At 34.7% G+C, this 26700-nt stretch overlaps 1 protein-coding gene across 1 annotated transcript in view; it reads right to left on the bottom strand.

The window, feature by feature from the left end:
• LOC127831684 (uncharacterized) overlaps positions 1-26700 on the bottom strand; it is a 126025-nt gene that overhangs the window by 37621 nt on the left and 61704 nt on the right. The window contains 7 exon segments of the mRNA XM_052356705.1: positions 7596-7697; positions 15673-15813; positions 22656-22793; positions 23235-23427; positions 23758-24076; positions 24664-25019; positions 25644-25797. Of these exon segments, the coding sequence (XP_052212665.1) occupies positions 7596-7697; positions 15673-15813; positions 22656-22793; positions 23235-23427; positions 23758-24076; positions 24664-25019; positions 25644-25797 (1403 nt within the window).

Genomic DNA, 26700 nt, shown 5'->3' with positions numbered 1-26700 from the left:
CAAGTGAATGTTTGATCTTCAGATATTTGTAACTGTATAATGCAACTTTTCATTTATTGCAGATAATTATTAATTGATACAAAATCAGTCTTGTTAAGCTAATTTCAAACAAGTTTTTTTTTCTATTAAACAATTCTTTCTAAATCGTCCAAACACTCATGAATAGTCTTGAAAATATAAGAAATACAAGTGCAAGTTTTAATGAATAATAAGACTATTTTCATATTAAAGAAGGTTTTTTCTTGATAAAAATATAAAATAATTAAAGGTTCAATATGTTATTCTCAAAAGTGAATTTAAACAAGAATATCAGTGAAACTGATGGATGCTCCCCTATGATGCGTTTTGTCCATGTATGTGTTAACCCTTTACCCCTTAGATACGTATTTTGACCCATGTGTAGTCCATTCAAGTTTTAAAGGTTTCATTTCAAACCCTCAGATACTGATGATCAACAAACAGCATAAAACCTGAACAGACTGCGAGTTACTCACAGGCTGTTCTGGTTTTATGCTGTTTGCACATAGCCATTTTAATTTGCTTCTGAGGGGGAAAGAGTTAATAAACACCTAAAAAATCTATTATTAGCCTCGGTGACCTTTACCCAGTGACCTCAAACCTCATCAAAAGGTAGAGGTCCATGCAAGGTACCTACATGCCAAATATGAAAGCAATTGGTAAAGTATTGAAGGCGCTTTGAGAAACGGTAGCAAAAGTGTGACAGAAGGAAGTCTATTATTAGCCTCGTTGACCTTGACCTTGACCCCAGTGACCTCAAACCTCATCAAAAGGTAGAGGTCCATGCAAGGTACCTACATGCCAAATATGAAAATGATTGGTAAAGTATTGAAGGCGCTATGAGAAAAGGTAGCAAAAGTGTGACGGAAGTAAGAAAGTAAGTAAGTAAGTAAGGATGGACAAACTGGCAACTATATGCTCTGCCAAAATTTATTTCGGGGAGCATAAAAACTTGAACTAAGTAGGAGCAATATACACAATTATTTTCTACCTAACTTAATGTTTCTAGGGAAATCTATAACACAACATGTCTACAGACAAGTAAGATAGTAGTACAAAATAACATTATTGTTAAATATATGGGGGGTTTTTAAACAACATTTCAGTGTACATTATTACCTTTGCCAAGAGACAAGATTCAAGAGACAAACACTAAAAAAAAAGTACTGTTAAAAAAAAAAATCGCGGGACACAAATTTTTGTGGACTTCGTGGTAGGATCAAACCATTATTTTCAAGTGTCAAGGGAATTATAATTTGTCTAGCAATTTATTAAATTGTGGCCCAAATGTGTGACCTCATGTATAGTATGTTTACAAACACAAACAAGACATAAAATTTGTCTTTATAGCTATAGATTGAAGCATTTATAATTTGTTTACAATAAAAATATTACCTTAAACAGCATGTGAGTTTGATATAATAAGTGCAGTAATATAATATGGAGATGATTGCCACATGACATTTTAATCTACCTACATCACAAACTGAGGCTCTGATGTTAATACATGACATTTTAATCTACCTACATCACAAACTGAGGCTCTGATGTTAATACATGACATTTTAATGTACCTACATCACAAACTGAGGCTCTGATGTTAATACATGACATTTTAATCTACCTACATCACAAACTGAGGCTCTGATGTTAATACCGTCAATCTTGTATTTAGAGACCACTTAAGGGAGTAACCAAAAGTGGTCTCTTAATAAAATGGTCTTTAAATTTAAAAAAAGGCCATTTGTGATGAATGCGGACCTTTGATTTTAAATCCAGATATCGGATTATATCTTTTTGACACAGCGATTTCTGCTTTTGTAATCAAATGAATCTAAATATAAATAAAATGAATAAAACAATTTTTTACTAAGTTGTATTAGTTCTCTCTAATTCTAAATACAATGTAAATGGTTTGCACGTAGAATGGGTTTTTCCGACTCCAAACTCATTTGCGATTAAATTTACGTGCACTTTTACTCTTCGACACTTCCAATACCCAAATTTTCTCATTTAACGTTAATACTTTCCGTTTTGACATTTGAATTTCTGCATGTAAGCTTATATATATCTGACTCGATTATGGTACATAGGGAAATAAATAAAACACCTTGATTGAAAACTAAATAAACACGCCTGATTGAACAATTTGCTAACACAAACTAATTAGCATAATAACAATTACATTTTTTAATGAACATATTCTGCTACATGTTATTGATTAATTATTTTTTACACCTCTCGAGAACACTGTGAAAATGTTTGTCGCGTCAGCGCATTGTTTCTGCAATAAAATCGGCAATCTAATTTGTCACTTAACGTCCCAAATAGTAAACTCTTTAACCCGCATACTGTTGACAATACCTCACTGTATTATTCAACACCAAAAATTGATACGCAGTCAGCATTTACACCGGTCAGAACCGGTAATCAAGACAAAGGAAAATGGCTTGTGTGAAATCACAACAAGGGTGTCATCTTCATGTTCATGTTATCGGCTTAGATAAACAATCAATACTGCTTTGTCCCTGAACGGTCAACAGATTTACCACTTTTACCTTAAAGCGGTCGCTTAATTCAAGACTCGGGCATCAAAATACACTCAAATCAGCGGTTGCTGGTCGCGTAAAAATACACTCAAATCAGCGGTCGCTGGTCGGGTAAGACAAAAGTCGCTTAATACAATATGAAAATATCGGTAAAAAGCTCGGGCGGGATTTAAAGTGGTCGCATAAGACAAAAGTCCCTTAATTCAAGTGGTCGCAAGCACATGATTGTCTGTACACTGAACACGTTTGTTAATTACCAAAACATTAAGAACACTGTATTATGTGAATTTGGAATAAGACATCAAACTGGGAATGGACATTATTTTGGTGATTTGCTCAAACAAAACTAATCATTTTATGATCTGAATTAATTTTTGTAATATTTCATCTATACTTCAAACTTAATAAGCAAATTTCCATAATTTTTTCATTAACAGTGATTGTATTTTTATCATTTTAACTGAATTTTTAAGACGACGCATGGACACAGTTTCATTTTATGACGATTTTAAAAAAATCAATGAAAAATCCAGCTTTGTATTAAAATCAATTTAATGATTCTGTTATATGTGCAAGTATCTTTTTTAATTATAATTTGTCAAACTAAATAAATACAATATGTAAAACTGCAAATAATGCACTCTTAAAAAACACAATTTATTCCCGAATTGACGTCTAATTCCAACTTAACATAATACTGTGTTAAAGGTTTATTGGGACTGTCAACCACAACGACAACGAAAAAGAAAAGTTGTAAAAATACCGTATTTTTTACAATTATTAGTTAATATTGATTAAAATGTAACTACTGGTATTTTACATTACATGAAAAAAGTTGTTAAGTTTTCATATTTTCAGTATATTTGGTAATAAATTTTACTGGGCATGTCTACCAGTTAACTATAAATAACGCCAGTAGATTGATCATCATCGTCAAGCGGTAAGCCCAGGAATGCAAATTGGGCATGCGTAGTGAATTGTATATGTTTTATATATAAAATGATCAATCTACTTGCGTTATTTATAGTGTGTATATCGTTATGTCACCCATTTTCGCGATGAACTTTCTATTTCACATCGCAAAATTTTATAACCGAATATACTGAAAATATGAACTTTTTTCAATTAATGTAATATACCAGTTGTGATATTTTAATCAATATAAACTATTAATTGTAAAAAAAATACGGTATTTTAGAACTTTTCTTTTTTTGTCATTCGTGGTTGACAGTCCCTTTAAAAGCAAACTGTTAGAACAGTGTAAAAGCCAAAAATGAGGCTATGATTAATCAGGCATACAGCTGTGATATGGAATCTCATCTCATGATCTAATTAAATGATGTCAATGTAAGGCACTATTTGGACAAGATACTGTATTTTCAATCTGCACCTTCCTTCAGATTCAAGAGGATAATTAATTATGCCTGGGATATGTCATGCTTTGGACATGTTGTTTCTTGATTTTCCATGTTATACTAAATTCATCATTTTTAACCTCATCTGTCTGTTTGGTGGTGTCTGTGTTATAAAAATACATAGAATAAATAACTGTGCTATTTTGGGACACTAACTCTTGAAGATATGCATTCATTTCATGGATAGAAAGTCAGAAAACATTTTTTTTGCAAAGTGCACAAACAACTACAGACAACTACACAAATAGATGACCAGACAGAAAGCAGAAAGGAACACAAGCTTTCCCTAGGGGTGCAAAATAAATACCATCAGCTGTGAAACAAAGACAAAATGAAACATAAAAGTGATGCACAAACTTCCCAAGAGTTGGCAAAGAACTGATTTCAAACATGCTCCAATGCAAACGCATTTCACAATTCTCTCTTGTTTTGGAAACTCATTGTCCTGAGAGCCATTGGTGCTATCAGTCTAGGAGCAAAGAAGGTCACAGCTTCTGATTTGATCTCTTGTAATTGTGAACTTAGTCAGTAATCAAACAACAAGAGGACCCTAAACATTCTTGAAAGCTCATCGATCAACTGTAGCTCAATATAATACTCAAGACCCCTGTTGTGTGGTTATTTTGGACAACAGAGGGATAAATTGAACAATCTTATTAGAGGACCAATAAACAGTTTTACCGACCAATATTTACTTTTGGATCTTGACATTTCAGAGAAATTCTTATTATATTATAAAAGTTATTTTGTTAAATCAGTCTTATTAAATCCTGTAGGCTCTTGGGCGCGATCCCAGGAGCATGTCAAATACAAAAGGGATGCACTTTGCTGTTTAAGAATTAAAAAGTTTTTCTGTATATACATCTATGCTAATGGTGACCTCCGAGGCAGGGCCAATTTGACCCCATGGCATAATGTGAACACACTGTGTACAGGACTACAGTATACAGTACAATTGCTACATACCAAATATTTGACCTCTTGGGGCATTTCAGACAAGATTTTTTAAGTTTTCAATGTTAAAACACCTTTTTTGGGCTCGGTGACCTAATTAATTTACAGACTAAAATCATTTGCATTTTTGTTTATAGAAGACAGTTATAAGAAACATTAATGTAAAGTTTTGTCAAATTCTGCCCAGCACATCAGGAGGAGGACATTAGAGAACAAAGTTGACGCATGCACTGACACATGAATAGACAACAGACATCAAGTTATCCCAATAACTCACCACTAGCACCACAAATATTTATCAATTGATTGGAACATGTTGAAATCTAGGGACCATAAGTAATACAAGCACACTGCTGTAGCCACAAGCCTGTATATATCTAATAACCTACAGAAAAACTCTTAAAAAGGTGTCTTCATATGATATATGTATACATCTTGATTATTATCAAGATATTTTTCATATTAAGACATTGGATGTTTAATTCTTTAAAAAAACAACATAAAAATGAAAGCTTTAAATGTCACAGTTTTGACAATATTTGTTCAAAACAAACAAACTACAATGCTACAACAATTAAAAACAAGAGCACCGCCTTGCGGGTGCAGACCGCTCATCTATTTTCTTTTTAAAGGTGAAGGGACTCTCATTTTCAATCACAAAGGAGGGAGGGGTGGAGTGAAGAGCGGTGCATTGTGTGGGGGTGTGGACATTTATTACATTATCTTCCAAAAATGCGAAAAAAAGGAAAAAAAAATCGGGGGTGGGGGGTGGGGGTGGGGGGGTGGGGGGGGTGGGTGGGGGTGGGGATTCTTGGGTGCGATGGTTGGACGGTATTTCAAACATAAAATAATAAAAAATAAATAATTGTGTTTTTTAACCGTTTCAAAAAAAAAAATTGGGGGGGGTGAGGTGGGGGGGGGGGTATAGTGTGAGGGTGTCGTGGTAATTTATGAGATGATCTTAAAATAAAAAATAAAAAAAAAAAAAAAAAAAAAAGGGGGGGGGGGGATTCGGGTGGGGGGAGGGGGGGGGGGAGGGGGGGGGGATTCTTGGGTGCGATGGTTGGACGGTATTTCAAACATAAAATAATCAAAATAAATAGTTTTGTTTTTTAACCGTTTAACAAAAAAATTGGGGAGGGGGTGGGATGGGGGGGTATAGTGTGAGGGTGTGGTGGTCATTTGTGAGACGATCTTAAAAAAAAAAAAAAAAAAAAAAAAATGGGGGGGTGCGGGGGGGGGGGTTCGGGGGGGGGGGGGGCACGGGCGATGGTTTGGGTGGAGTCTATTGTGGTTTGCCAGGTAAGAGTAGTTTTGTCAAAGTATCAATCAAATCTAATCATAAATAAAGAAGTTATGGCAATTTTAGCGAAATTTAATAATTTGACCTTGAGAGTCAAGGTCATTCAAAGGTCAAGGTAAAATTCAACTTGCCAGGTACAGTAACCTCATGATAGCATGAAAGTATTTGAAGTTGGAAAGCAATAGCATTGATACTTTAGAAGAAAAGTGGATCGAAACACAAAATTTAACCATATATTCAAAGTTACTTAGTCAAAAAAGGGCCATAATTCCGTAAAAATGACAACCAGAGTTATGCAACTTGTCCTTTTACTGTACCCTTATGATAGTTTGCGAGTGTTCCGAGTATGAAAGCAATATCTATGATACTTTAGGGGTAAAGTGGACGAAAACACAAAACTTAACCAAAGTTTCAATTTTCTAAGTATAATTGGCCCATAATTCCGTCCAAATGCCAGTCAGAGTTACATAACTTTGCCTGCACAGTCCCCTTACGATAGTTAGTAAGTGTTGCAAGTATGAAAGCAATAGCTTTGATACTTAAGGAATAAAGTGGACCTAAACACAAAACTTAACCAAAATTTTCTATTTTCTAAGTATAAAAAGGGCACATAATTCTGTCAAAATGCACGCAAGAGTTATCTAACTTTGCCTGCCCAGTCCCCTCATGATAGTAAGTAAGTGTACCAAGTTTGAATGCAATAGCATTGATACTTTTTGAAAAAAGTGGACCTAAACGCAAAACTTAACCAAAATTTTCAATTTTCTAAGTATAAAAAGGTCACATAATTCAGTCAAAATGCACGCCAGAGTTATCTAACTTTGCCTGCCCAGTCCCCTCATGGTGGTAAGTAACTGTACCAAGTTTGAATGCAATAGCATTGATACTTTCTGAGAAAAGTGGACCTAAATGCAAAACTTAACCGGACGCCGACGCCAAGGTGATGACAATAGCTCATAATTTTTTTTCAAAAAATAAATGAGCTAAAAAACACACACACCAAAATCTCTAAACCAAAAACAATGTTTGAAATACTGAGCATGGTTACTGAATTGCCTATCAACAGAAGGCTGAAATATTGAGATTGTAACCATGGTAACTAAGCTGCCTAGCAATAGAATGCTCAACAAATTCAGATTTTAATAATGGTTACTGAGTCTTTCAGCAACAGAAGGCTGACATATTCAGATTTTAACCACGTACGTTGCCTAGCAATAGAAGGGCAAAACATTCAATATTAAACCTTGTGAGTTGCCTAGCATGGGAAGGTGGATATATTAAGTACGGGACCATTTGAGCTGCACAAATATTCAATTTGTAACCATGGTTACTAGTTTCCTTGCAACAGGGCCTTACCAGTGGTGCTATCACTGTTGATGTCCTCTTCAGGCTTGTCTCCTGGCCACCAGGTCACATGGTAACTCTCAGGGCGGATAAAATGGCTCTTGGGACCATCATCTGAATTCAGAGGTCAGAGGTCATATGTAAATGAACTCTAAAAATCAGAGGTCAAATGTTAATGAAATCCTACAAGAGGTCAAATATCCATAAATTGTAAATAAATTAAAGGTGAAATGGCAATTTAATCACTACAATTCAAAGGTCAAATGTCAATGAACTCTGCAAATCAATAGGCCAAATGAAATCATATGTCACTACAAATCTGAGGTCAGAGGTCCATGAACAATTAGGACAAATTAACATTCAACAAATTAAGCGGTCGAATGTTGATGGAAGCTATACAAATCAGACTTTAAAGGGATCTTTTCACGGTTTGGTAAATTGACAAAATTGAAAAAAGTTGTTTCAGATTCGCAAATTTTGGTTTTAGTTATGATATTTATGAGGAAACACTATTACTGAACATTAACCATAGTCCTATAAAGCCATTATATGTATCTTTTGACGATTTGAAAACCTAAAAATTATAAAGCGTTGCAACGCAAAACGATTGAATAATTTGGAGAGTTCTGTTGTTGTCGTTTAAATTTACGCAACTACGAAGATTGCTTATATAAGGTATAAAATACTACAACACTGTAAGCCCGGCGGAATAGTCGAGAGGGCTAAAGCATTTTTACTTTAGACTAATTTCAGGACTTCGGGGGTCACTGGTTCGAGCCACCAGTACCGGCTTCTTTTTTTCCTTTTTTAAATTTTATTCTTGATTTTTACTGGAGCTTTTAAGATCAAATGTTTACATTTATCAATATAAAGCATTTAATGACAAACTTTCAAATATGCCAAAATCTGTGAAAAGGCCCCTTTAAAATGTAGAGGAACCTCTCTTACAAATAAATAAATAACAAAATATCAGCAAAGTCTATACAAAACAATATCAATGAACTCTTCAATATAAAAGATAAATTTACCACTTGTAAGTACTGAAAGCAGATAGTGGAATATATTGTTATTTAAAGATCAACAACTTAACCAAGACATGCTTGCAACACCAGAGACAGTGGAATCTGCTTGCAACACCAGAGACAGTGGAATCTGCTTATTAATCATTTAAAGAATTGAAATATCAACCACTGATGACAAAATACGGAAAAAAAAACGGATTATTGCTACCACCTAAGATAGTTCTAAAACTCTTTATCCTTATTTTACTAAATGTCCTTGCATTTCTTATTACTTTATCTAATTACTTAATTATAAACCATACATTTTTTATACTTCTTTTGGGATAACATTTAAAGATAATTTATACAGCATTGCTACATTTAATGCATAAATTGGTAAATAAAGAGGAACAAGAATTTGATGCATTTTGATGAATTTGAAGCTCCCTAATTTCTGACCAAAACTGGGACCTCCCAATGATAAAGTATACAAGTCTTCATCACTAAAACATTGTGACCTATTTAAGTTAAAAATGCAATGGTCAATCAATTTGGTTCTTTGTTTGGGTAAAACAAGTAGCAGTCATAAGTGAAATATTTGCACTAATGGAAACACTTAATTCCCCTTAACAAGTATTGCAGTTACCAATCATAATACAGCTGATATTTATCACTGTCTTCAAGGATTCATTAAGATAAAAGTAATGTCACTTAGTAAACAAGAGTCCATGTCGAATCAAAGACTTGGGCTTGATCAAATATTGTATAGCTTTACATCTGTAAATTTACAAAAGATAAAACCATGTTTGAGTTTTGTCACAGACTTTCAATGAATGATCCTTGTCATTTGTATAGCGATAATCTTTGGCACTTCTTTATTTTGATATATTACCGATCATTATTTGTCTTTTCTATTTGAAATGTGTTTTTGATAGCGACACAGACCCAAAGTAATGACAGTCACTAACAAAACAGTCATTTTGTGCCATCTTGTTTGTTTAACCACTATCCTCAGAATTCTTTGAAAAAATACCCCAATTGCAGCTTTAGTTTCAAATTGTATTTCAATGAAAATATTAACTGATAAAATAAATTAAACAATTAATACACTGGTGACTTGTTGTAGCATTACAATTTAACAAAAAATCGGAATGTTAAATCTCTATTTATTTGTACATTTTAGTGAGTAAATTTAACAATTGTAAATATCTTTATTATTTTAATTTCAGTAATAAACTGTTATTGTCATCAAGAAATGATTTTCTGAAATCAAGATATTAAATCTTTGGTACCAAGCAATGATTTTTGGATATCAATAATTAGATCGTTTGATATCAAAATATATTCAGTATTTGTTGATATTAAGCATAAGATTTTTTATATCAGAAAATCATATCTTTTTATCAAAATATCAAATATTTCATATCAGAAAATATGACAATTTTCTTGATATAAAAAATAATTTTCTGATGTCAAAAATAAAATTCTTGATATCAAGAAAAATATGTGCTACATCAATAATTCATTTCTTGATACAATTTCACAAATCCAAATAATTAATAAATTAAAATACTTGAGAAAAATCAATTTACATTTACCTTTAAATATATGTTTTGAAATGCACTTTATTCTCAGCTATTTTTCATTTTTATTTTAAGTACTGTGCACTCACATGATTTCACATAAATCAGAAGAAAAACATTATTCTTTCAAAAGCAAATAAAATATAAGATGAAGAATTAAAATCCTCCAGTATTCAATAACATATACTGAAGTAGATATAATTTAAACTTACTGCATTTAATAGATTGATTGTGTTATGAACTGTTCAATAACACAATGAAGAAAATGTGTCTGCACAATTTATAAATTCTACACCAACCATTGTAACTTTCATTTATAAAAATCCACTGCTGTTATTAAAATAAAACTTTGCACAGCCAAATAAAGCTTCACATCAGTTGATATCTTATATGGCACATTCATTTTTCAAGTGACACAAACTTTATAACTTGGAAGTTATGAAATTCAAATAGGTTTGTTTAAGCCACCGAAAATAATGAAACCAGTTTTTCCTTGCTGATATATCCATAAAATCAATCTTATACATTAATTCATGTGTCTTTTACTCTTCTGTGGGTATTTGTGAATGATTTGATGTATTGATTTTGCTATGAAGCACAAAATCCAAAACAATACTGTACACTTTTTAACCTTAGCTGAATGCATCAATGTTAACTTTGTTTTTGTAAACATCAATGAAACAATTGCTTAAAACAGTGTCCATGTATACATGTATGTAACAATGAAGATCAAGAACAAAATACATGTGTACTGTGAACTAAACATATCAATGTTGAAACCAATAGCTTAAATGGGGTCCAGTTATTTATTCATGTGTCCAACCTTTCAAGCCATTACAGACTTGTAAGCAATTCAAATAATATTAAATTTTGTAATTTTATGAGTTTCACAATATCATTGTTAATACTAAAGACAAACATACCAGTCCAAACTTTGATTTTATTTTCTATTATCCACAAGACAAGACAAAGACAAAGACAAAAGTTTATTTTGTAAATAAAGGCCACCGGCCCAAAATACAGCATACATAAGTAACAGCATGTTATTTTTTGAGTTGTGATACATCAAGTTTGAACATCAATTTTGATCTACATCTTTCTTTTTCATTATTTCAGTTACAAAAAAGGCTATGCTTTTAAGTTTACTTTCATCAGAGATTTGCATAAGATTGCAAAAATTTAAGAAATTTTGTTCACCATTGTACCATGAAAAGATATACATTTGCCTTTCTTGGTTGAATTTTGGACATTTAAAAAATACATGAAACTCATCTTCAATACACATATTATTAAAAACGACTGAACAATATGTACATAATCGGTTTTCTCTTGAAATTCCTAAATGTCGACCAGTTTCAATAGCTAATTTATGGCTTGAACAACGGAATCTAGCAACTGACTTTCGAACATAAAATGGTATATCGATAAACAAATACTTTTCTGGGTTTAACATAGATTTGAACTGTTTGTAAGTATCGCATCTTGGTGAATTTCCAAGAGCTTCAAGCCAGTTCTGTGTATTACAATCAATCAATCTTTGTTTAAATGACATTAAGAATAATTCCACATTTCCTATCTCTTGACTTATCCAAACAAAACCAAATCCATAACGGTACAAAATATTTTTTACAGATGTCACCCAATTAGTTCTTCCGATTTCGTCATGCCGCTTTAACATAATATAACAGTTTCTAGGATATCGATCCTCTGTCATACTTATCAATTTACACCAATATTTAACGCATTTTACATGATGTTCTATACAAAGAGGTAATCTACCACATTCTCCTAATACAATGCTATCATTTACAGATTTATTTACACCAAGGAAATATTTACAACACTCGATTTGTACTTTTTCGAGAATGTCTGAGAATTCTATTCCATATATCTCAGAGCCATATGTAAGTATGGGTTTAACCATTGAATCAAACAATTTAAAATATTCCGTGTATGAAAAATATCCAAAGTTTCTTTGGTATGATTTAATAGCAAAAATAGATTTTCGGGCTTGAGCTGCAAGTTTTTCTTTCGCTTTCCTCCATGATAATTTGGGTGTAAAAAGAAGACCCATGTATTTATATACAGATGTGACATTTACGGGATTATTTTTTAAGACCCAATGTTCGTATGCTCTTAGCGGACCTCCATTTCTAAAAACAATAATTTCAGTCTTTTGTTGATTAATTGTCATACCAGTATTATCACAAAATTCTGATATAGAGTTCAATTGTGATTGTAGCTCGATCGCGGTATCGGCGCAACTCGCAACGTCATCGGCAAAAAGAATGCAAATAATGTCTGAAATATCTTCGGTGATAAAAATACCCCTATGACCTTTAGATTTTAGAAAGGTAGACAACTCGTTCATGTATAAATTAAAAATTATAGTGCTGGTTACGTCCCCTTGCCTAGTGCCGATGTTACAATTGAAGTTTTGCGTGACATTTTTATCATTTACCCGTACACATCCGCGTAGATTTGAATACATCGATTTTAATACTTGAAAAAGCTTCCCCTTGACCCCATTTTTACACATAGTTGTAAATAGTTTATGAATAATCAAACTATCAAATGCTTTTTGGAAGTCTACGTATAGAACATAAAACCTACCACCAGGTTTACACGTATATTTTTGGACCATGCTTTGAAGAGTAAATAAATTATCAATGGTTGAATATCCCTTGCGAAAACCGGCTTGTGCTTCTTCTATTTTATTGTTAAAATCTGCCCATTTGCATAATCTGTTGTATACGATATTGGAGAATATTTTATACATTACATTAATTAATGATATACCTCTATAATTAGAGGGGTCATCTGTAGCGCCTGACTTATATATCGGCACAATTATACTATCCCGCCAGATATTTGGAAAATGCCCTGTATTTAGAATCTTATTAAATAAATCTCGAAGTAAAGGACTTATCATATGCATCGTACTTTTATAAAATTCTGCCCCAAGGCCATCGGTCCCTTGCGATTTTCCATCTTTGAGTTTTGAAATACTTTTTATTATTTCTTCGTTCGTGATTTCTGAGTTTAAAATTTGATCTTGATCATCTTCAGTTTCGTTAACCTCTAGCTGTATATCAATTAGACTTGGTTGATTTTCTTTACAAAGAAGGCCTTTAAAATAATCGTACCATGCAAATGGATCTATATTACAAGAATCTTTGTTTTTCGTCTTATGACTACCTTTTATTAATTTCCAGAACAAATTTGGTTTAGTACGCGATAAAACCAATTCGTTTCTTTTCGTCGTTTGATACGCTTGTTTTTTGTCCGAGCACATATTTTTAAACCCTCTACGGAGTGATATATAGTATTGATAATCCGATGCATCATTACTTAAACGGAATCTTCGTAATGCTGCGTACTTCGTTTGTTTAGCTGCGTTGCATTCTCTATCCCACATTAGGGTATTTACCCAAAAATAACAAAAGCTTTAAAAAATGACAATTTAAAAAATATTCTGTGTCAATGTTTAGAACGGCCACGTTTAATGGAAAACTACAAACTTTTTCTGTTAAGTCTTTTATTTAGTTGAAATACAATTTAATGTTGTATTTTTTTCTCTATAAGTACAAAAGTTAAATTTTTGTTAAACTTAAAACTTACAACAAATTTACTTGTAAATATATTATAAATACGAATAAATCTAAATATGAACTGAAGTATCTAGTAGGAAGAATACACACAAACAAATTATTTTGTAAACAAATGACACACGCTTGAATTAAATCAAATTACACTCTTATTCCAACATTTTACCCAAAGAATTTGGCAAGTTTAATCCCAAGTTATAGAAGAAGCATCAACTCCGAACCTAATTTATGTGCACAGCCTGATAAATGGCGTAAGCAAATTTATGACATGCCTTAAACTATGCTTGGTAACAGAGAATTTGAATGCAATGATATCAGTGGATTATTTCATTTTAATTTCAAGACTGGGACTGAAACATCTTGATTTCTGTAAATAAATCATTCAAACATGAAATGTTTTGCAAAGCCTGCGACATGTAACTTAAATACACACAAAGCGAACATTACAGATAGCAAAGCCTATAAGACAATGTTAAAGCATTCTTGTTTCAATCTCAACAAATAACAAGGTCCGTCTTTAAATATTGAAATATTCTTATGTAAATATCTAATTTTAAAATTTAATAAATATCTATTGGTAAAATTAAGAGCAACAATATAACTGCGGGGAATCACGTGATCACAAAAGTACATCGTACGCACAAAATGGTGGAAAAAGCTCTCGCTTAATGACGAAAATCAAGGTATTCTCATATTTTATAATATCTAAATTAATGATAACTATGTGCAAAGTACCCGCTTAGTCTCCTTATGTACTCTGGTAATTGTCGTTTTTCTGAGATTTCTGTAGTTTTCTCAAACATTCAGACACAATAAACAATTAATTTAGATATTATAAAATATGAGAATACCTTGATTTTCGACATTAAGCGAGAGCTTTTTCCACCATTTTGTGCGCACGATGTACTTTTGTGATCACGTGATTCCCCGCAGTGAATATCTTTATCAAATTTAAAGGGTTATATCATAGACAAATCACAGTCGTCCCAATACAAGTATGAACAAGAGATGTGTTTGTCAGAAACACAATGCCACCATTGCGCCACTTTGAAGCCATAAATTTGACCTTTGACCTTGAACGATGACATTGACCTTGACCTTTAGCCACTCAAAATGTGCAGCTCCATGAGATACACATGCATGCCAAATATCAAGTTGCTATCTTCAATATTCTAGAAGTTATGACCAAACTTTAACGAAGGTTAAAGTTTTAGGAATGAAAAATACAATATTTGACCTTTGACCTTGAAGGATGACCTTGACTTTTCACCACTCAAAATGTGCAGCTCCATGAGATACACATGCATGCCAGATATGAAGTTGCTATCTTCAATATTGCAAAAGTTATAAAACTTTAAGCAAGGTTAAAGTTTTGTGACACACACATAAAATGACTGACTGACACAATGACAGACGGACAGACAGACAGACAGGCAAAAAACAATATACCCCCGATCTTTCGATCCGGGGGCATAAAAAGAGCTAGTTTCCTGGATGTTGGCTACACTGACCATTTCCACCCAATGCACAGTAATCATGTGACTTACCATATGACCTGAACATTTCCATACTATTGACATGTATTCATGTAACTTACCATATGACCTGAACATTTCCATACTATTGACATGTATTCATGTGACTTACCATATGACCTGAACATTTCCATACTATTGACATGTATTCATGCGACTTACCATATGACCTGAACATTTCATACAACTGACATGTATTCAAGTGACTTACTATATGACCTAACCATTTCCATACAATTGACATGTTTTCATGTAACTTACCATCCCTGTCCCAGATAAGTTCAACATTGTAGCATACCTTTGTTACAGAAAACTATGACTCATCACCATACATTTGTTAAAATAATAGAAGCATAGCTTACCTTTGTTCCAGACAATCAAGGCCGAGTGTCCGGTAACGCGTTCACACCAGACCTGGGAGGGGGGACACACAAGCCCCGTGTAATGAACCACCAGCTTGGCGCCTGGGCGACATCCCGCATACCTCTCACCCACAAACACGTCTGCAACACAAACAACCCACTGTCAAAGATATCACATCAGTCCTATGGTCTAACCCCTGTAAGATATATCACATCAGTCCTATGGTCTAACCCCTGTGAGACATATCACATCAGTCCTATGGTCTAACCCCTGTGAGACATATCACATCAGTTCTATGGTCTAACCCCTGTGAGACATATCACATCAGTCCTATGGTCTAACCCCTGTGAGACATATCACATCAGTCCTATGGTCTAACCCCTGTCAGACATATCACATCAGTCCTATGGTCTAACCCCATGTGAGACATATCACATCAGTCCTATGGTCTAACCCCTGTGAGACATATCACATCAGTCCTATGGTCTAACCCCTGTAAGATATATCACATCAGTCCTATGGTATAACCCCTGTGAGACATATCACATCAGTCCAATGGTATAACCCCTATGAGACATATCACATCAGTCCTATGGTCTAACACCTGTGAGACATATCACATCAGTCATAATGGTCAAACATATCACATCAGTCATAATGGTCAAAACCACTGTCAGACATATCACATCAGTCATAATGGTCAAACCCACTTTCAGACATATCACATTAGTCATAATGGTCCAACCCACTGTGAGACATATTACATCAGTCATAATGGTCCAACCCACTGTGAGACATATTACATCAGTCATAATGGTCCAACCCACTGTGAGACATCACATCAGTCATAATGGTCAAAACCACTGTCAGACATATCACATCAGTCATAATGGTCCAACCCACTGTGAGACATATATCATCAGTCATAATGGTCAAAACCACTGTCAGACATATCACATCAGTCATAATGGTCAAAACCACTGTCAGACATATCACATCAGTCATAATGGTCCAACCCACTGTGAGACACATATCATCAGTCATAATGGTCAAAACCACTGTCAGACATATTACATCAGTCATAATGGTCCAACCCACTGTGAGACATATTACATAGGTCATAATGGTCAAAACCACTGTCAGACATATCACATCAGTCATAATGGTCAAAACCACTGTCAGACATATCACATCAGTCATAATGGTCCAACCCACTTTCAGACATATCACATCAGTCATAATGGTCCAACCCACTGTGAGACATATTACATCAGTCATAATGGTCCAACCCACTGTGAGACATATCACATCAGTCATAATGGTCAAAACCACTGTCAGACATATCACATCAGTCATAATGGTCTAACCCACTTTCAGACATATCACATCAGTCATAATGGTCCAACCCACTGTGAGACATATTACATCAGTCATAATGGACCAACCCACTGTGAGACATATAACATCAGTCATAATGGTCAAACATATCACATCAGTCATAATGGTCCAACCCACTATAAAACATATCACATCAGTCATAATAGTCCAACCCACTTTCAGACATATCACATTAGTCATAACGGTGCAACCCACTGTGAGACATATTACATCAGTCATAATGGTCCAACCCACTATAAAACATATCACATCAGTCATAATGGTCCAACCCACTTTCAGACATATCACATTAGTCATTATGGTGCAACCCACTGTGAGACATATTACATCAGTCATAATGGTCCAACCCACTATAAAACATATCACATCACTCATAATGGTCCAACCCACTGTGAGACATATCACATCAGTCATAATGGTCAAAACCACTGTGAGACATATTACATCAGTCATAATGGTCAAACCCACTGTGAGACATATTACATCAGTCATAATGGTCCAACCCACTGTGAGACATATAACATCAGTCATAATGGTCAAAACCACTGTCAGACATATCACATCAGTCATAATGGTTCAACCCACTGTGAGACATATCACATCAGTCATAATGGTCAAAACCACTGTCAGACATATTACATCAGTCATAATGGTCCAACCCACTGTGAGACATATTACATCAGTCATAATGGTCAAAACCACTGTCAGACATATCACATCAGTCATAATGGTCAAAACCACTGTCAGACATATCACATCAGTCATAATGGTCCAACCCACTTTCAGACATATCACATCAGTCATAATGGTCCAACCCACTGTGAGACATATTACATCATTCATAATGGTCCAACCCACTGTGAGACATATAACATCAGTCATAATGGTAAAACATATCACATCAGTCATAATGGTCCAACCCACTGTGAGACATATAACATCAGTCATAATGGTAAAACATATCACATCAGTCATAATGGTCCAACCCACTATAAAACATATCACATCAGTCATAATGGTCCAACCCACTTTCAGACATATCACATTAGTCATAACGGTGCAACCCACTGTGAGACATATTACATCAGTCATAATGGTCCAACCCACTATAAAACATATCACATCAGTCATAATGGTCCAACCCACTTTCAGACATATCACATTAGTCATAATGGTGCAACCCACTGTGAGACATATTACATCAGTCATAATGGTCCAACCCACTATAAAACATATCACATCAGTCATAATGGTCCAACCCACTGTGAGACATATCACATCAGTCATAATGGTCAAAACCACTGTGAGACATATTACATCAGTCATAATGGTCCAACCCACTGTGAGACATATTACATCAGTCATAATGGTCCAACCCCTGTGAGACATATCACATCAGTCATAATGGTCCAACCCACTGTGAGACATATCACATCAGTCATAATGGTCAAAACCACTGTCAGACATATTACATCAGTCATAATGGTCCAACCCACTGTGAGACATATTACATCAGTCATAATGGTCAAAACCACTGTCAGACATATCTCATCAGTCATAATGGTCAAAACCACTGTCAGACATATCACATCAGTCATAATGGTCCAACCCACTGTGAGACATATTACATCAGTCATAATGGACCAACCCACTGTGAGACATATAACATCAGTCATAATGGTCAAACATATCACATCAGTCATAATGGTCCAACCAACTATAAAACATATCACATCAGTCATAATGGTCCAACCCACTTTCAGACATATCACATTAGTCATAATGGTGCAACCCACTGTGAGACATATTACATCAGTCATAATGGTCCAACCCACTATAAAACATATCACATCAGTCATAATGGTCCAACCCACTGTGAGACATATCACATCAGTCATAATGGTCAAAACCACTGTGAGACATATTACATCAGTCATAATGGTCAAAACCACTGTGAGACATATTACATTAGTCATAATGGTCCAACCCACTGTGAGACATATTACATCAGTCATAATGGTCCAACCCCTGTGAGACATATCACATCAGTCATAATGGTCAAAACAACTGTCAGACATATCACATCAGTCATAATGGTCCAACCCACTGTGAGACATATCACATCAGTCATAATGGTCAAAACCACTGTCAGACATATTACATCAGTCATAATGGTCCAACCCACTGTGAGACATATTACATCAGTCATAATGGTCAAAACCACTGTCAGACATATCACATCAGTCATAATGGTCAAAACCACTGTCAGACATATCACAGCAGTCATAATGGTCAAAACCACTGTCAGACATATCACATCAGTCATAATGGTCCAACCCACTGTGAGACATATTACATCAGTCATAATGGACCAACCCACTGTGAGACATATAACATCAGTCATAATGGTCAAACATATCACATCAGTCATAATGGTCCAACCAACTATAAAACATATCACATCAGTCATAATGGTCCAACCCACTTTCAGACATATCACATTAGTCATAACGGTGCAACCCACTGTGAGACATATTACATCAGTCATAATGGTCCAACCCACTATAAAACATCACATCAGTCATAATGGTCCAACCCACTTTCAGACATATCACATTAGTCATAATGGTGCAACCCACTGTGAGACATATTACATCAGTCATAATGGTCCAACCCATTATAAAACATATCACATCAGTCATAATGGTCCAACCCACTGTGAGAAATATCACATCAGTCATAATGGTCCAACCCACTTAGAGACATATCACATCAGTCATAATGGTCAAAACCACTGTCAGACATATCACATCAGTCATAATGGTCTAACCCACTGTGAGACATATCACATCAGTCATAATGGTCAAAACCACTGTCAGACATATTACATCAGTCATAATGGTCCAACCCACTGTGAGACATATAACATCAGTCATAATGGTCAAAACCACTGTCAGACATATCACATCAGTCATAATGGTCAAAACCACTGTCAGACATATCACATCAGTCATAATGGTCCAACCCACTTTCAGACATATCACATCAGTCATAATGGTCCAACCCACTGTGAGACATATTACATCAGTCATAATGGTCCGACCCTCTGTGAGACATATCACATCAGTCATAATGGTCAAAACCACTGTCAGACATATCACATCAGTCATAATGGTCCAACCCACTTTCAGACATATTACATCAGTCATAATGGACCAACCCACTGTGAGACATATAACATCAGTCATAATGGTCAAACATATCACATCAGTCATAATGGTCCAACCCACTATAAAACATATCACATCAGTCATAATGGTCCAACCCACTTTCAGACATATCACATTAGTTATAACGGTGCAACCCACTGTGAGACATATTACATCAGTCATAATGGTCCAACCCACTATAAAACATTTCACATCAGTCATAATGGTCCAACCCACTTTCAGACATATCACATTAGTCATAATGGTGCAACCCACTGTGAGACATATTACATCAGTCATAATGGTCCAACCCACTTTCAGACATATCACATTAGTCATAATGGTCCAACCCAATGTGAGACATATTACATCAGTCATAATGGTCCAACCCACTATAAAACATATCACATCAGTCATAATGGTCCAACGGCATCATTGCATAGCTAAGGCACATCTTTTATCCTTTAGTAAATTAGTAAAGTATAGATCACTAAGACAAACAAAACAAACATCTTCAAATTTATATGAGCATTTTACAGTATTTCCCTTAAATATAAACATGTATTATCCTGTGCGAATCTGCATTACCAATAATATTAGGGTAGGTTAATTTTTAAAATAAATTTGTTTTCCTTGTCATTTTGGTTATATATCTGCTACAGATATATACATACTCAATATGCATTCTGAAATATATAATTATACAGAGTAGCTCCAAACCATTGATCTTTATGCATGAATGCACGTAGGTGCCCTAATAATAAACACATTAGTTTTAGTACTGGAATCAGGAAACATCACTACCAGAAGATCCTACATTGTTACTATATATTCCTACATTGTTACTATATATTCCTACATTGTTACTATATATTCCTGCAAACAACTGGAGCACTGTTGGGTGTGCTTACATTTTTCAACATGAATAAATAAATATTCAACAAGGTTTCAAATAAGAACGAATGAACATTAGTAAATAAACCACATAGACCTTGTTCAACAAAATACACGAGTGTATAATGGTACACACTAGGTTACTCATAACAACACTCAAGTATTTATACAAGAGTGTATACTGGCCCACACTAAGCTACTCATAACAACACTCAAGTATTTATAAAAATATACATGTAATTATAAATGTAATAAACTTATGTATATTTCTATGTGTGTAACACTGCATTTATATTTTTGTAAATTAAATATTTGATGCAATATCTGGGGAGTTTATCATGGAAGAGCAATTTCTCCTGTAAACTGTTATATCACATAATATTAATTAACAAAATATAAGGTCAATTTTAAATGGACAATTTAACATATATATTTTATTAAATGTTAAAATGCTAATGAAATTATTGTAAAAAAAACACAAACTTTGAAAAGTCTAAATACCACTCTTATATTGAAATATTACTATCTAACATTTCAGCTCAACAGAATGCATTATAAAAATCCCTAAAAGGCATACTGTACTTTTAAGAAAGCTACAGCACACACAATCACACACAGCAAACCTTCCAGTACAATAAAACTCATGGCAAGAACATACAAACCAAGTCCATTTACCAAGAGTTTAACTATACTATAAGCTTAAAAGATTGTTCTGTCAAAAAAAATAGCAGTGTTTTGCAGAATTCTTATAAATATTCACTAAAAATCTGAATATAATCAATTCAAGAATATCTGACTATATAATAAAACACACACTATAGCAGTTGGTACGCTGTAAATATACTTTTCCATTCATCATATCTGTAATGGTATTCCCCCAATGTTTTCAAGTTAAATTGTATCCGTATAAAAATAGTAAAGCACAAAGTTATGTTTAAAATATTATGAACATGTACAATTTTGAATATTAATAACATACACATTTGTTATTCATAAAGGAAAGAACTTTCACCTTGTAAAATCATTTAGTTTTGAACTCAAATAAAAAAGATAAGGCAAAATTTTAAATGCTTAGAGGCTATACCAGTGAAGATTAAGAAGGTGTTTGATTCATGCCACTAACTTTTAAGTATAATTATTATAAGCAATTTTCTGTAAATATGGAAGTTATGACCATCTTGCTTGAAACTCTTAACCCTTTGAGTGCTGGAACCGAATTTAAAAGGCCTTTGCAAACAGTTAGGATCCAGATGAGACGCCACAGAACGTGGCATCTCATCAGGATCCAAACTGTTTGCTATTCTGATAGTATTCTTTGAAATAAAATGAAAGAAAATGCTAATTTTAGAAACTAGCAGACAACATTTTAGCAGACGACAAATTTCCCAGCATGCAAAGGGTTAAGAAACTCTGAACCATCACATCCTATTTGGTAGCAAATCCAAGCTAGCTCACTACGCCACACATAGCGCGGACATCACCTATCTTGTCAGAATCTTCAGCATCGCCAGTTTGAGCAAAGGCTTCACTTGTGTGTGGTTTGATTTCAGATATATCTCTTGATTTTACATCACCCGTGTACATGAACAGTTTTTGTGTGTCTTTATTTATGCCTCGTGCTAAACAAGAGTGAGTAAGCAAAAGAATATAAGCAGGCTATTTCAGAAATTAGATGAACAGCATAAACAAAACTAAAACCTTCTCAAATGTAACATCAAAACAGAAAATAAGACTTCTGAACAAGAGCTTGTCATAGTTGCTTTCCACAACAGCGTAACTTTAGCAATTCTAAATTTAAGTTTATACAAATTGCAAATACACAACTTCATGTAAGGATCAAATTGATGCAAGTTTGAATATTATACCTGTAAAAGTGTGGTGAATGCTTTGTCAGATGTTAATGTTTATAAACAGATTAACAGCCCGATGGACATCTGTGGTGACACCAGTATAGACCACCTCTTTGTCTTAGTAACAGGGCTATTTTACATTTGTTAGTTGAAATACTATACTAGTTGCTAACAATATTAGTTCTTTCCAATATTTTGTCTGCCACTCACCCGAGGGCTCCTGGTCAGCCTCCTTCTGAAGCTGTTCAGTCCGGCGGTCAATCTTGCCCACAGGATGTTCAGTGAGGGCAATCAGCTGCAGGGTGACCTTGTCGCCGAGGGAGATGTCTCGGATACTGAGAGAGTTCACCTCTGGCGGGATGATGGATCCATACAGACGACCATTCTTCAACATCTGGTAACCCTGGAAACGAAACAGAATTTACATAAGGAGACAATGTACATTGATTTAACAAATATTTGTTTGTATCAGTTTTTCTTAAAGACATACAGTAAACAAAAAGTTTACTGTTTCTTACAATGGAGTAGTATTTTACATATGTTAATGCAACATATTTGTTTGAATTCTCGGTATAAAGGCATATCTTATATTGTGAACAATGTATCTTATTACTTTTACGTGATGGATCTATTTTGTCTTTAAATTGTCGCCTTTGCAGAAATATAAAATATGTGCTGATTTCAATTCAATAATCACACGAGATTATAAGCCAACCGTTAGGCCCTATCTTACAGATATGGTGGCATCGCCATGTTGTTGGGGAACCTGCCAGGTCACGTCAATCCCCTCAGGGGTCAGCCTCTCCAAGCGCAGAGTGGGAGATTTAGGGGCTGCAGGGGCCATCACATTGATCACGTTTGACATCGGTCCCTCACTCAGACAGAACACATGCTGGGCGTCTGGATCAACCCGCTTGTAGCCCGCAATCGCCTTAACACTGATGTCATAACTCTGCTCAGGGTTAAGGTCATTCAGAATGAATTGGTAGCCTTGTTTGTTGCCCAGACTGTTGGACTTCACCTCTCCATACCATTTACCATCAACATACACACTGAAAGACAACAAACTATTTACCATCAACATACACACTGAAAGACAACAAACTATTTACCATCAACATACACACTGAAAGAGAACAAACTTTCCCTCATAGTACAAAATATATATTTGATGTGCTTTAAAATTAAATCATTGACCATTTATGAGGGAAATAACTTGGCTATTGTGAAAGCAGGAGTTGCTGTGCATGCACTTTACTTCATGGGATTTATCTTCTTGAAAAGTTTTACATCAAAACATCTTACAGGATTTGTGTCAGAAAAAAAATGCTCTCTGGGAAAAGGGGGCTTAATGCATATGTTTCAAATGTCATCCAAGATTAGCCTGTGCAGACCAGCCTGTGCAGACCAGCCTGTGCAGACCAGCCTGTGCAGACCAGCCTGTGCAGACCAATCAGGGAAAACACTTTGCACCAACACTATATTTTCATTTATAACGGACCTCTTTTCAATAAAAAATTTCATATATGCCAAAAGTGTCATCCCTGATTAGCCTGTGTGGACTGCACATCAAAATCTGGGACGATACTTTACGAACAGGCATCAAGTCTCAATGTTGTATTACATACAACAAGCCTACCCATATAATGAGATATCCTCTTCATTCGTTGCAAATGTATGACCTTTCGGGCGTTCCCAAGAAATCAGCACTGTTCCCTGCCGATATGAGGGCTGCTGAGCCACCACGATATTGGGCGGTTGTCGGGGACAGGTGATGTGTACCACACGTGAGGGGTTGCTCTCTAGGGTTGCCTGACGGGTCACGGCCACCACGTACACACTGAGTGTCTTCCCGGGCACCATGTTGTTGATCAGCATCTGACGCGTGTCCTTGTTACGGAGATTCCCGAGGGGTTTGTTGTCCACGTAGATCTGGTAACCCTTTAAGGTCAGATTTTCATGCATTTTTGTTGGAGGCTCCCATTCTAGAAGGGCCTACAAAGATATCACAATCAAAACTGCATTTTACATGGCCAATAAATTTAATAAAAGAAAAATGTATTATATTATTTTTAATATAACCTAGTATGGTGAAATTATAATTCTGATAAAAAAACAAACTGTTTTCAACCTTTCAAAATACAGCCATATTACTTTGACTGTTTTTTATTTCCAGTGTTACTACGAGATCAAATGTCATGTGCCTTAAACGTTATGTCATGCCTCTTAAAAACTTTCAAACTTGTGCTATTACCCCACCATTTGGTAAACAATATCACCAAAGTTAATGTTAATTATTTATTTAAGTACTTTTTTTTTTAAACAGCCAGAACAATAATAGTTAACATTGAAAAACAGTATGACACTTCCACATAGTCAATCATATTAAAACTAATCTCCAATTACAGCCAATCATCAAATTTTGATATCATATGTTTGACAGTTTAAATAATTATACAAAGCCCATGCATTTCAAATAAGCATTTGGAAATGTTTGTGACCAAAGAGGAATGGAAATTAAACCAATAGCTGGCAGGCCATGAAACTGGCAAATCATGGATTCCTCTATTGAAAGAATGAAACATTAAGATCATGTCCCCAGCCACACGTGCACAGTACCTGATGCATGTCTACGCTGACCACACGTATCTTGGGGGCTTGCAGAGGCCCCACAGTTGTGTAGTAGATGACCGAGGACATGGTCTGTATCTCACACAGCGGCTGATCCTTGCTCTGATCTTTGGTCAGAGTGTAGTTGGCAATCACAAACAGTCTGCAAAGTCAAAGAAAGTTTGACAGACATAAAAAAAACACAAATAATTCATAGCTGGCAGTCACAAACAGTCCGCAAATGAAGCGAATATGGAAAGATGTACTGAACATAAATAACTCATAGTTGGCAATCATATGCTTTAGTAATTGGAACAGAGGTTGAACTAAAATCAAGTTTGAGTAGAAATTGTTCCATCTGCATATAGGTCTATATTTCGTGCTATACTTTCAAACTCAACTTTCAAATTAATAAACTATGGAGGGTAATAAATAGAGAATAATAGGTTAGTGTTGATTATAGATCAGGTTTATCATGCGAGGCTTAGAAAACAAAAAGCACGAGCCTTGGCGAGTGCTTTTTCGTTTTCGTGCCGAGCATGATAAACCTGATCTATAATCAACACTGACCTATTATTCTATTTATCCCACTTTTTATTCAGTAAACTTTTTTTATTTAAACAAAATAAGTTTTCATGAGTGTTTGTCGTACTTTGATAATGACTGTAGTGTAACCAAGGCGAGTGTATTACTCCGCGTTCTAAAAATAACCGCTGATCAAATAATCTTTTTTTAAATCAGAATATCGTTCTGTAACAAAGTGTCGAGGGTTATTAATTACAATTTTAATCATATTGAATTGCAAATCTTAAAGTTTTATGATATCAATATGACATTAAGTTGTTATATACAAGGAACTACATTTGTTTACAACGTAGCCTAACACCACACACAATTCACTTTCGATAACAAACCATCAAGTCGATCACGAGGTGCACAATATTTGCTTCTTTGTTATAATATTGGTTATTTCGTGACGAAATAACAAAGATTACTTGGATTTAAGCTAATTATATACATTTTGAATGTTGAAAGTGGCACCAAAGAATTGTGAGGCAAAGTTGTT

The sequence above is a fragment of the Dreissena polymorpha genome, chromosome 5 (genome assembly GCF_020536995.1).
Source record: "Dreissena polymorpha isolate Duluth1 chromosome 5, UMN_Dpol_1.0, whole genome shotgun sequence".
In the NCBI taxonomy this organism is placed as follows: Eukaryota; Metazoa; Mollusca; class Bivalvia; order Myida; family Dreissenidae; genus Dreissena; species Dreissena polymorpha.
Note: the sequence above shows the minus strand (reverse complement) of the source record. Positions and strands in the feature narration are given on the sequence as shown.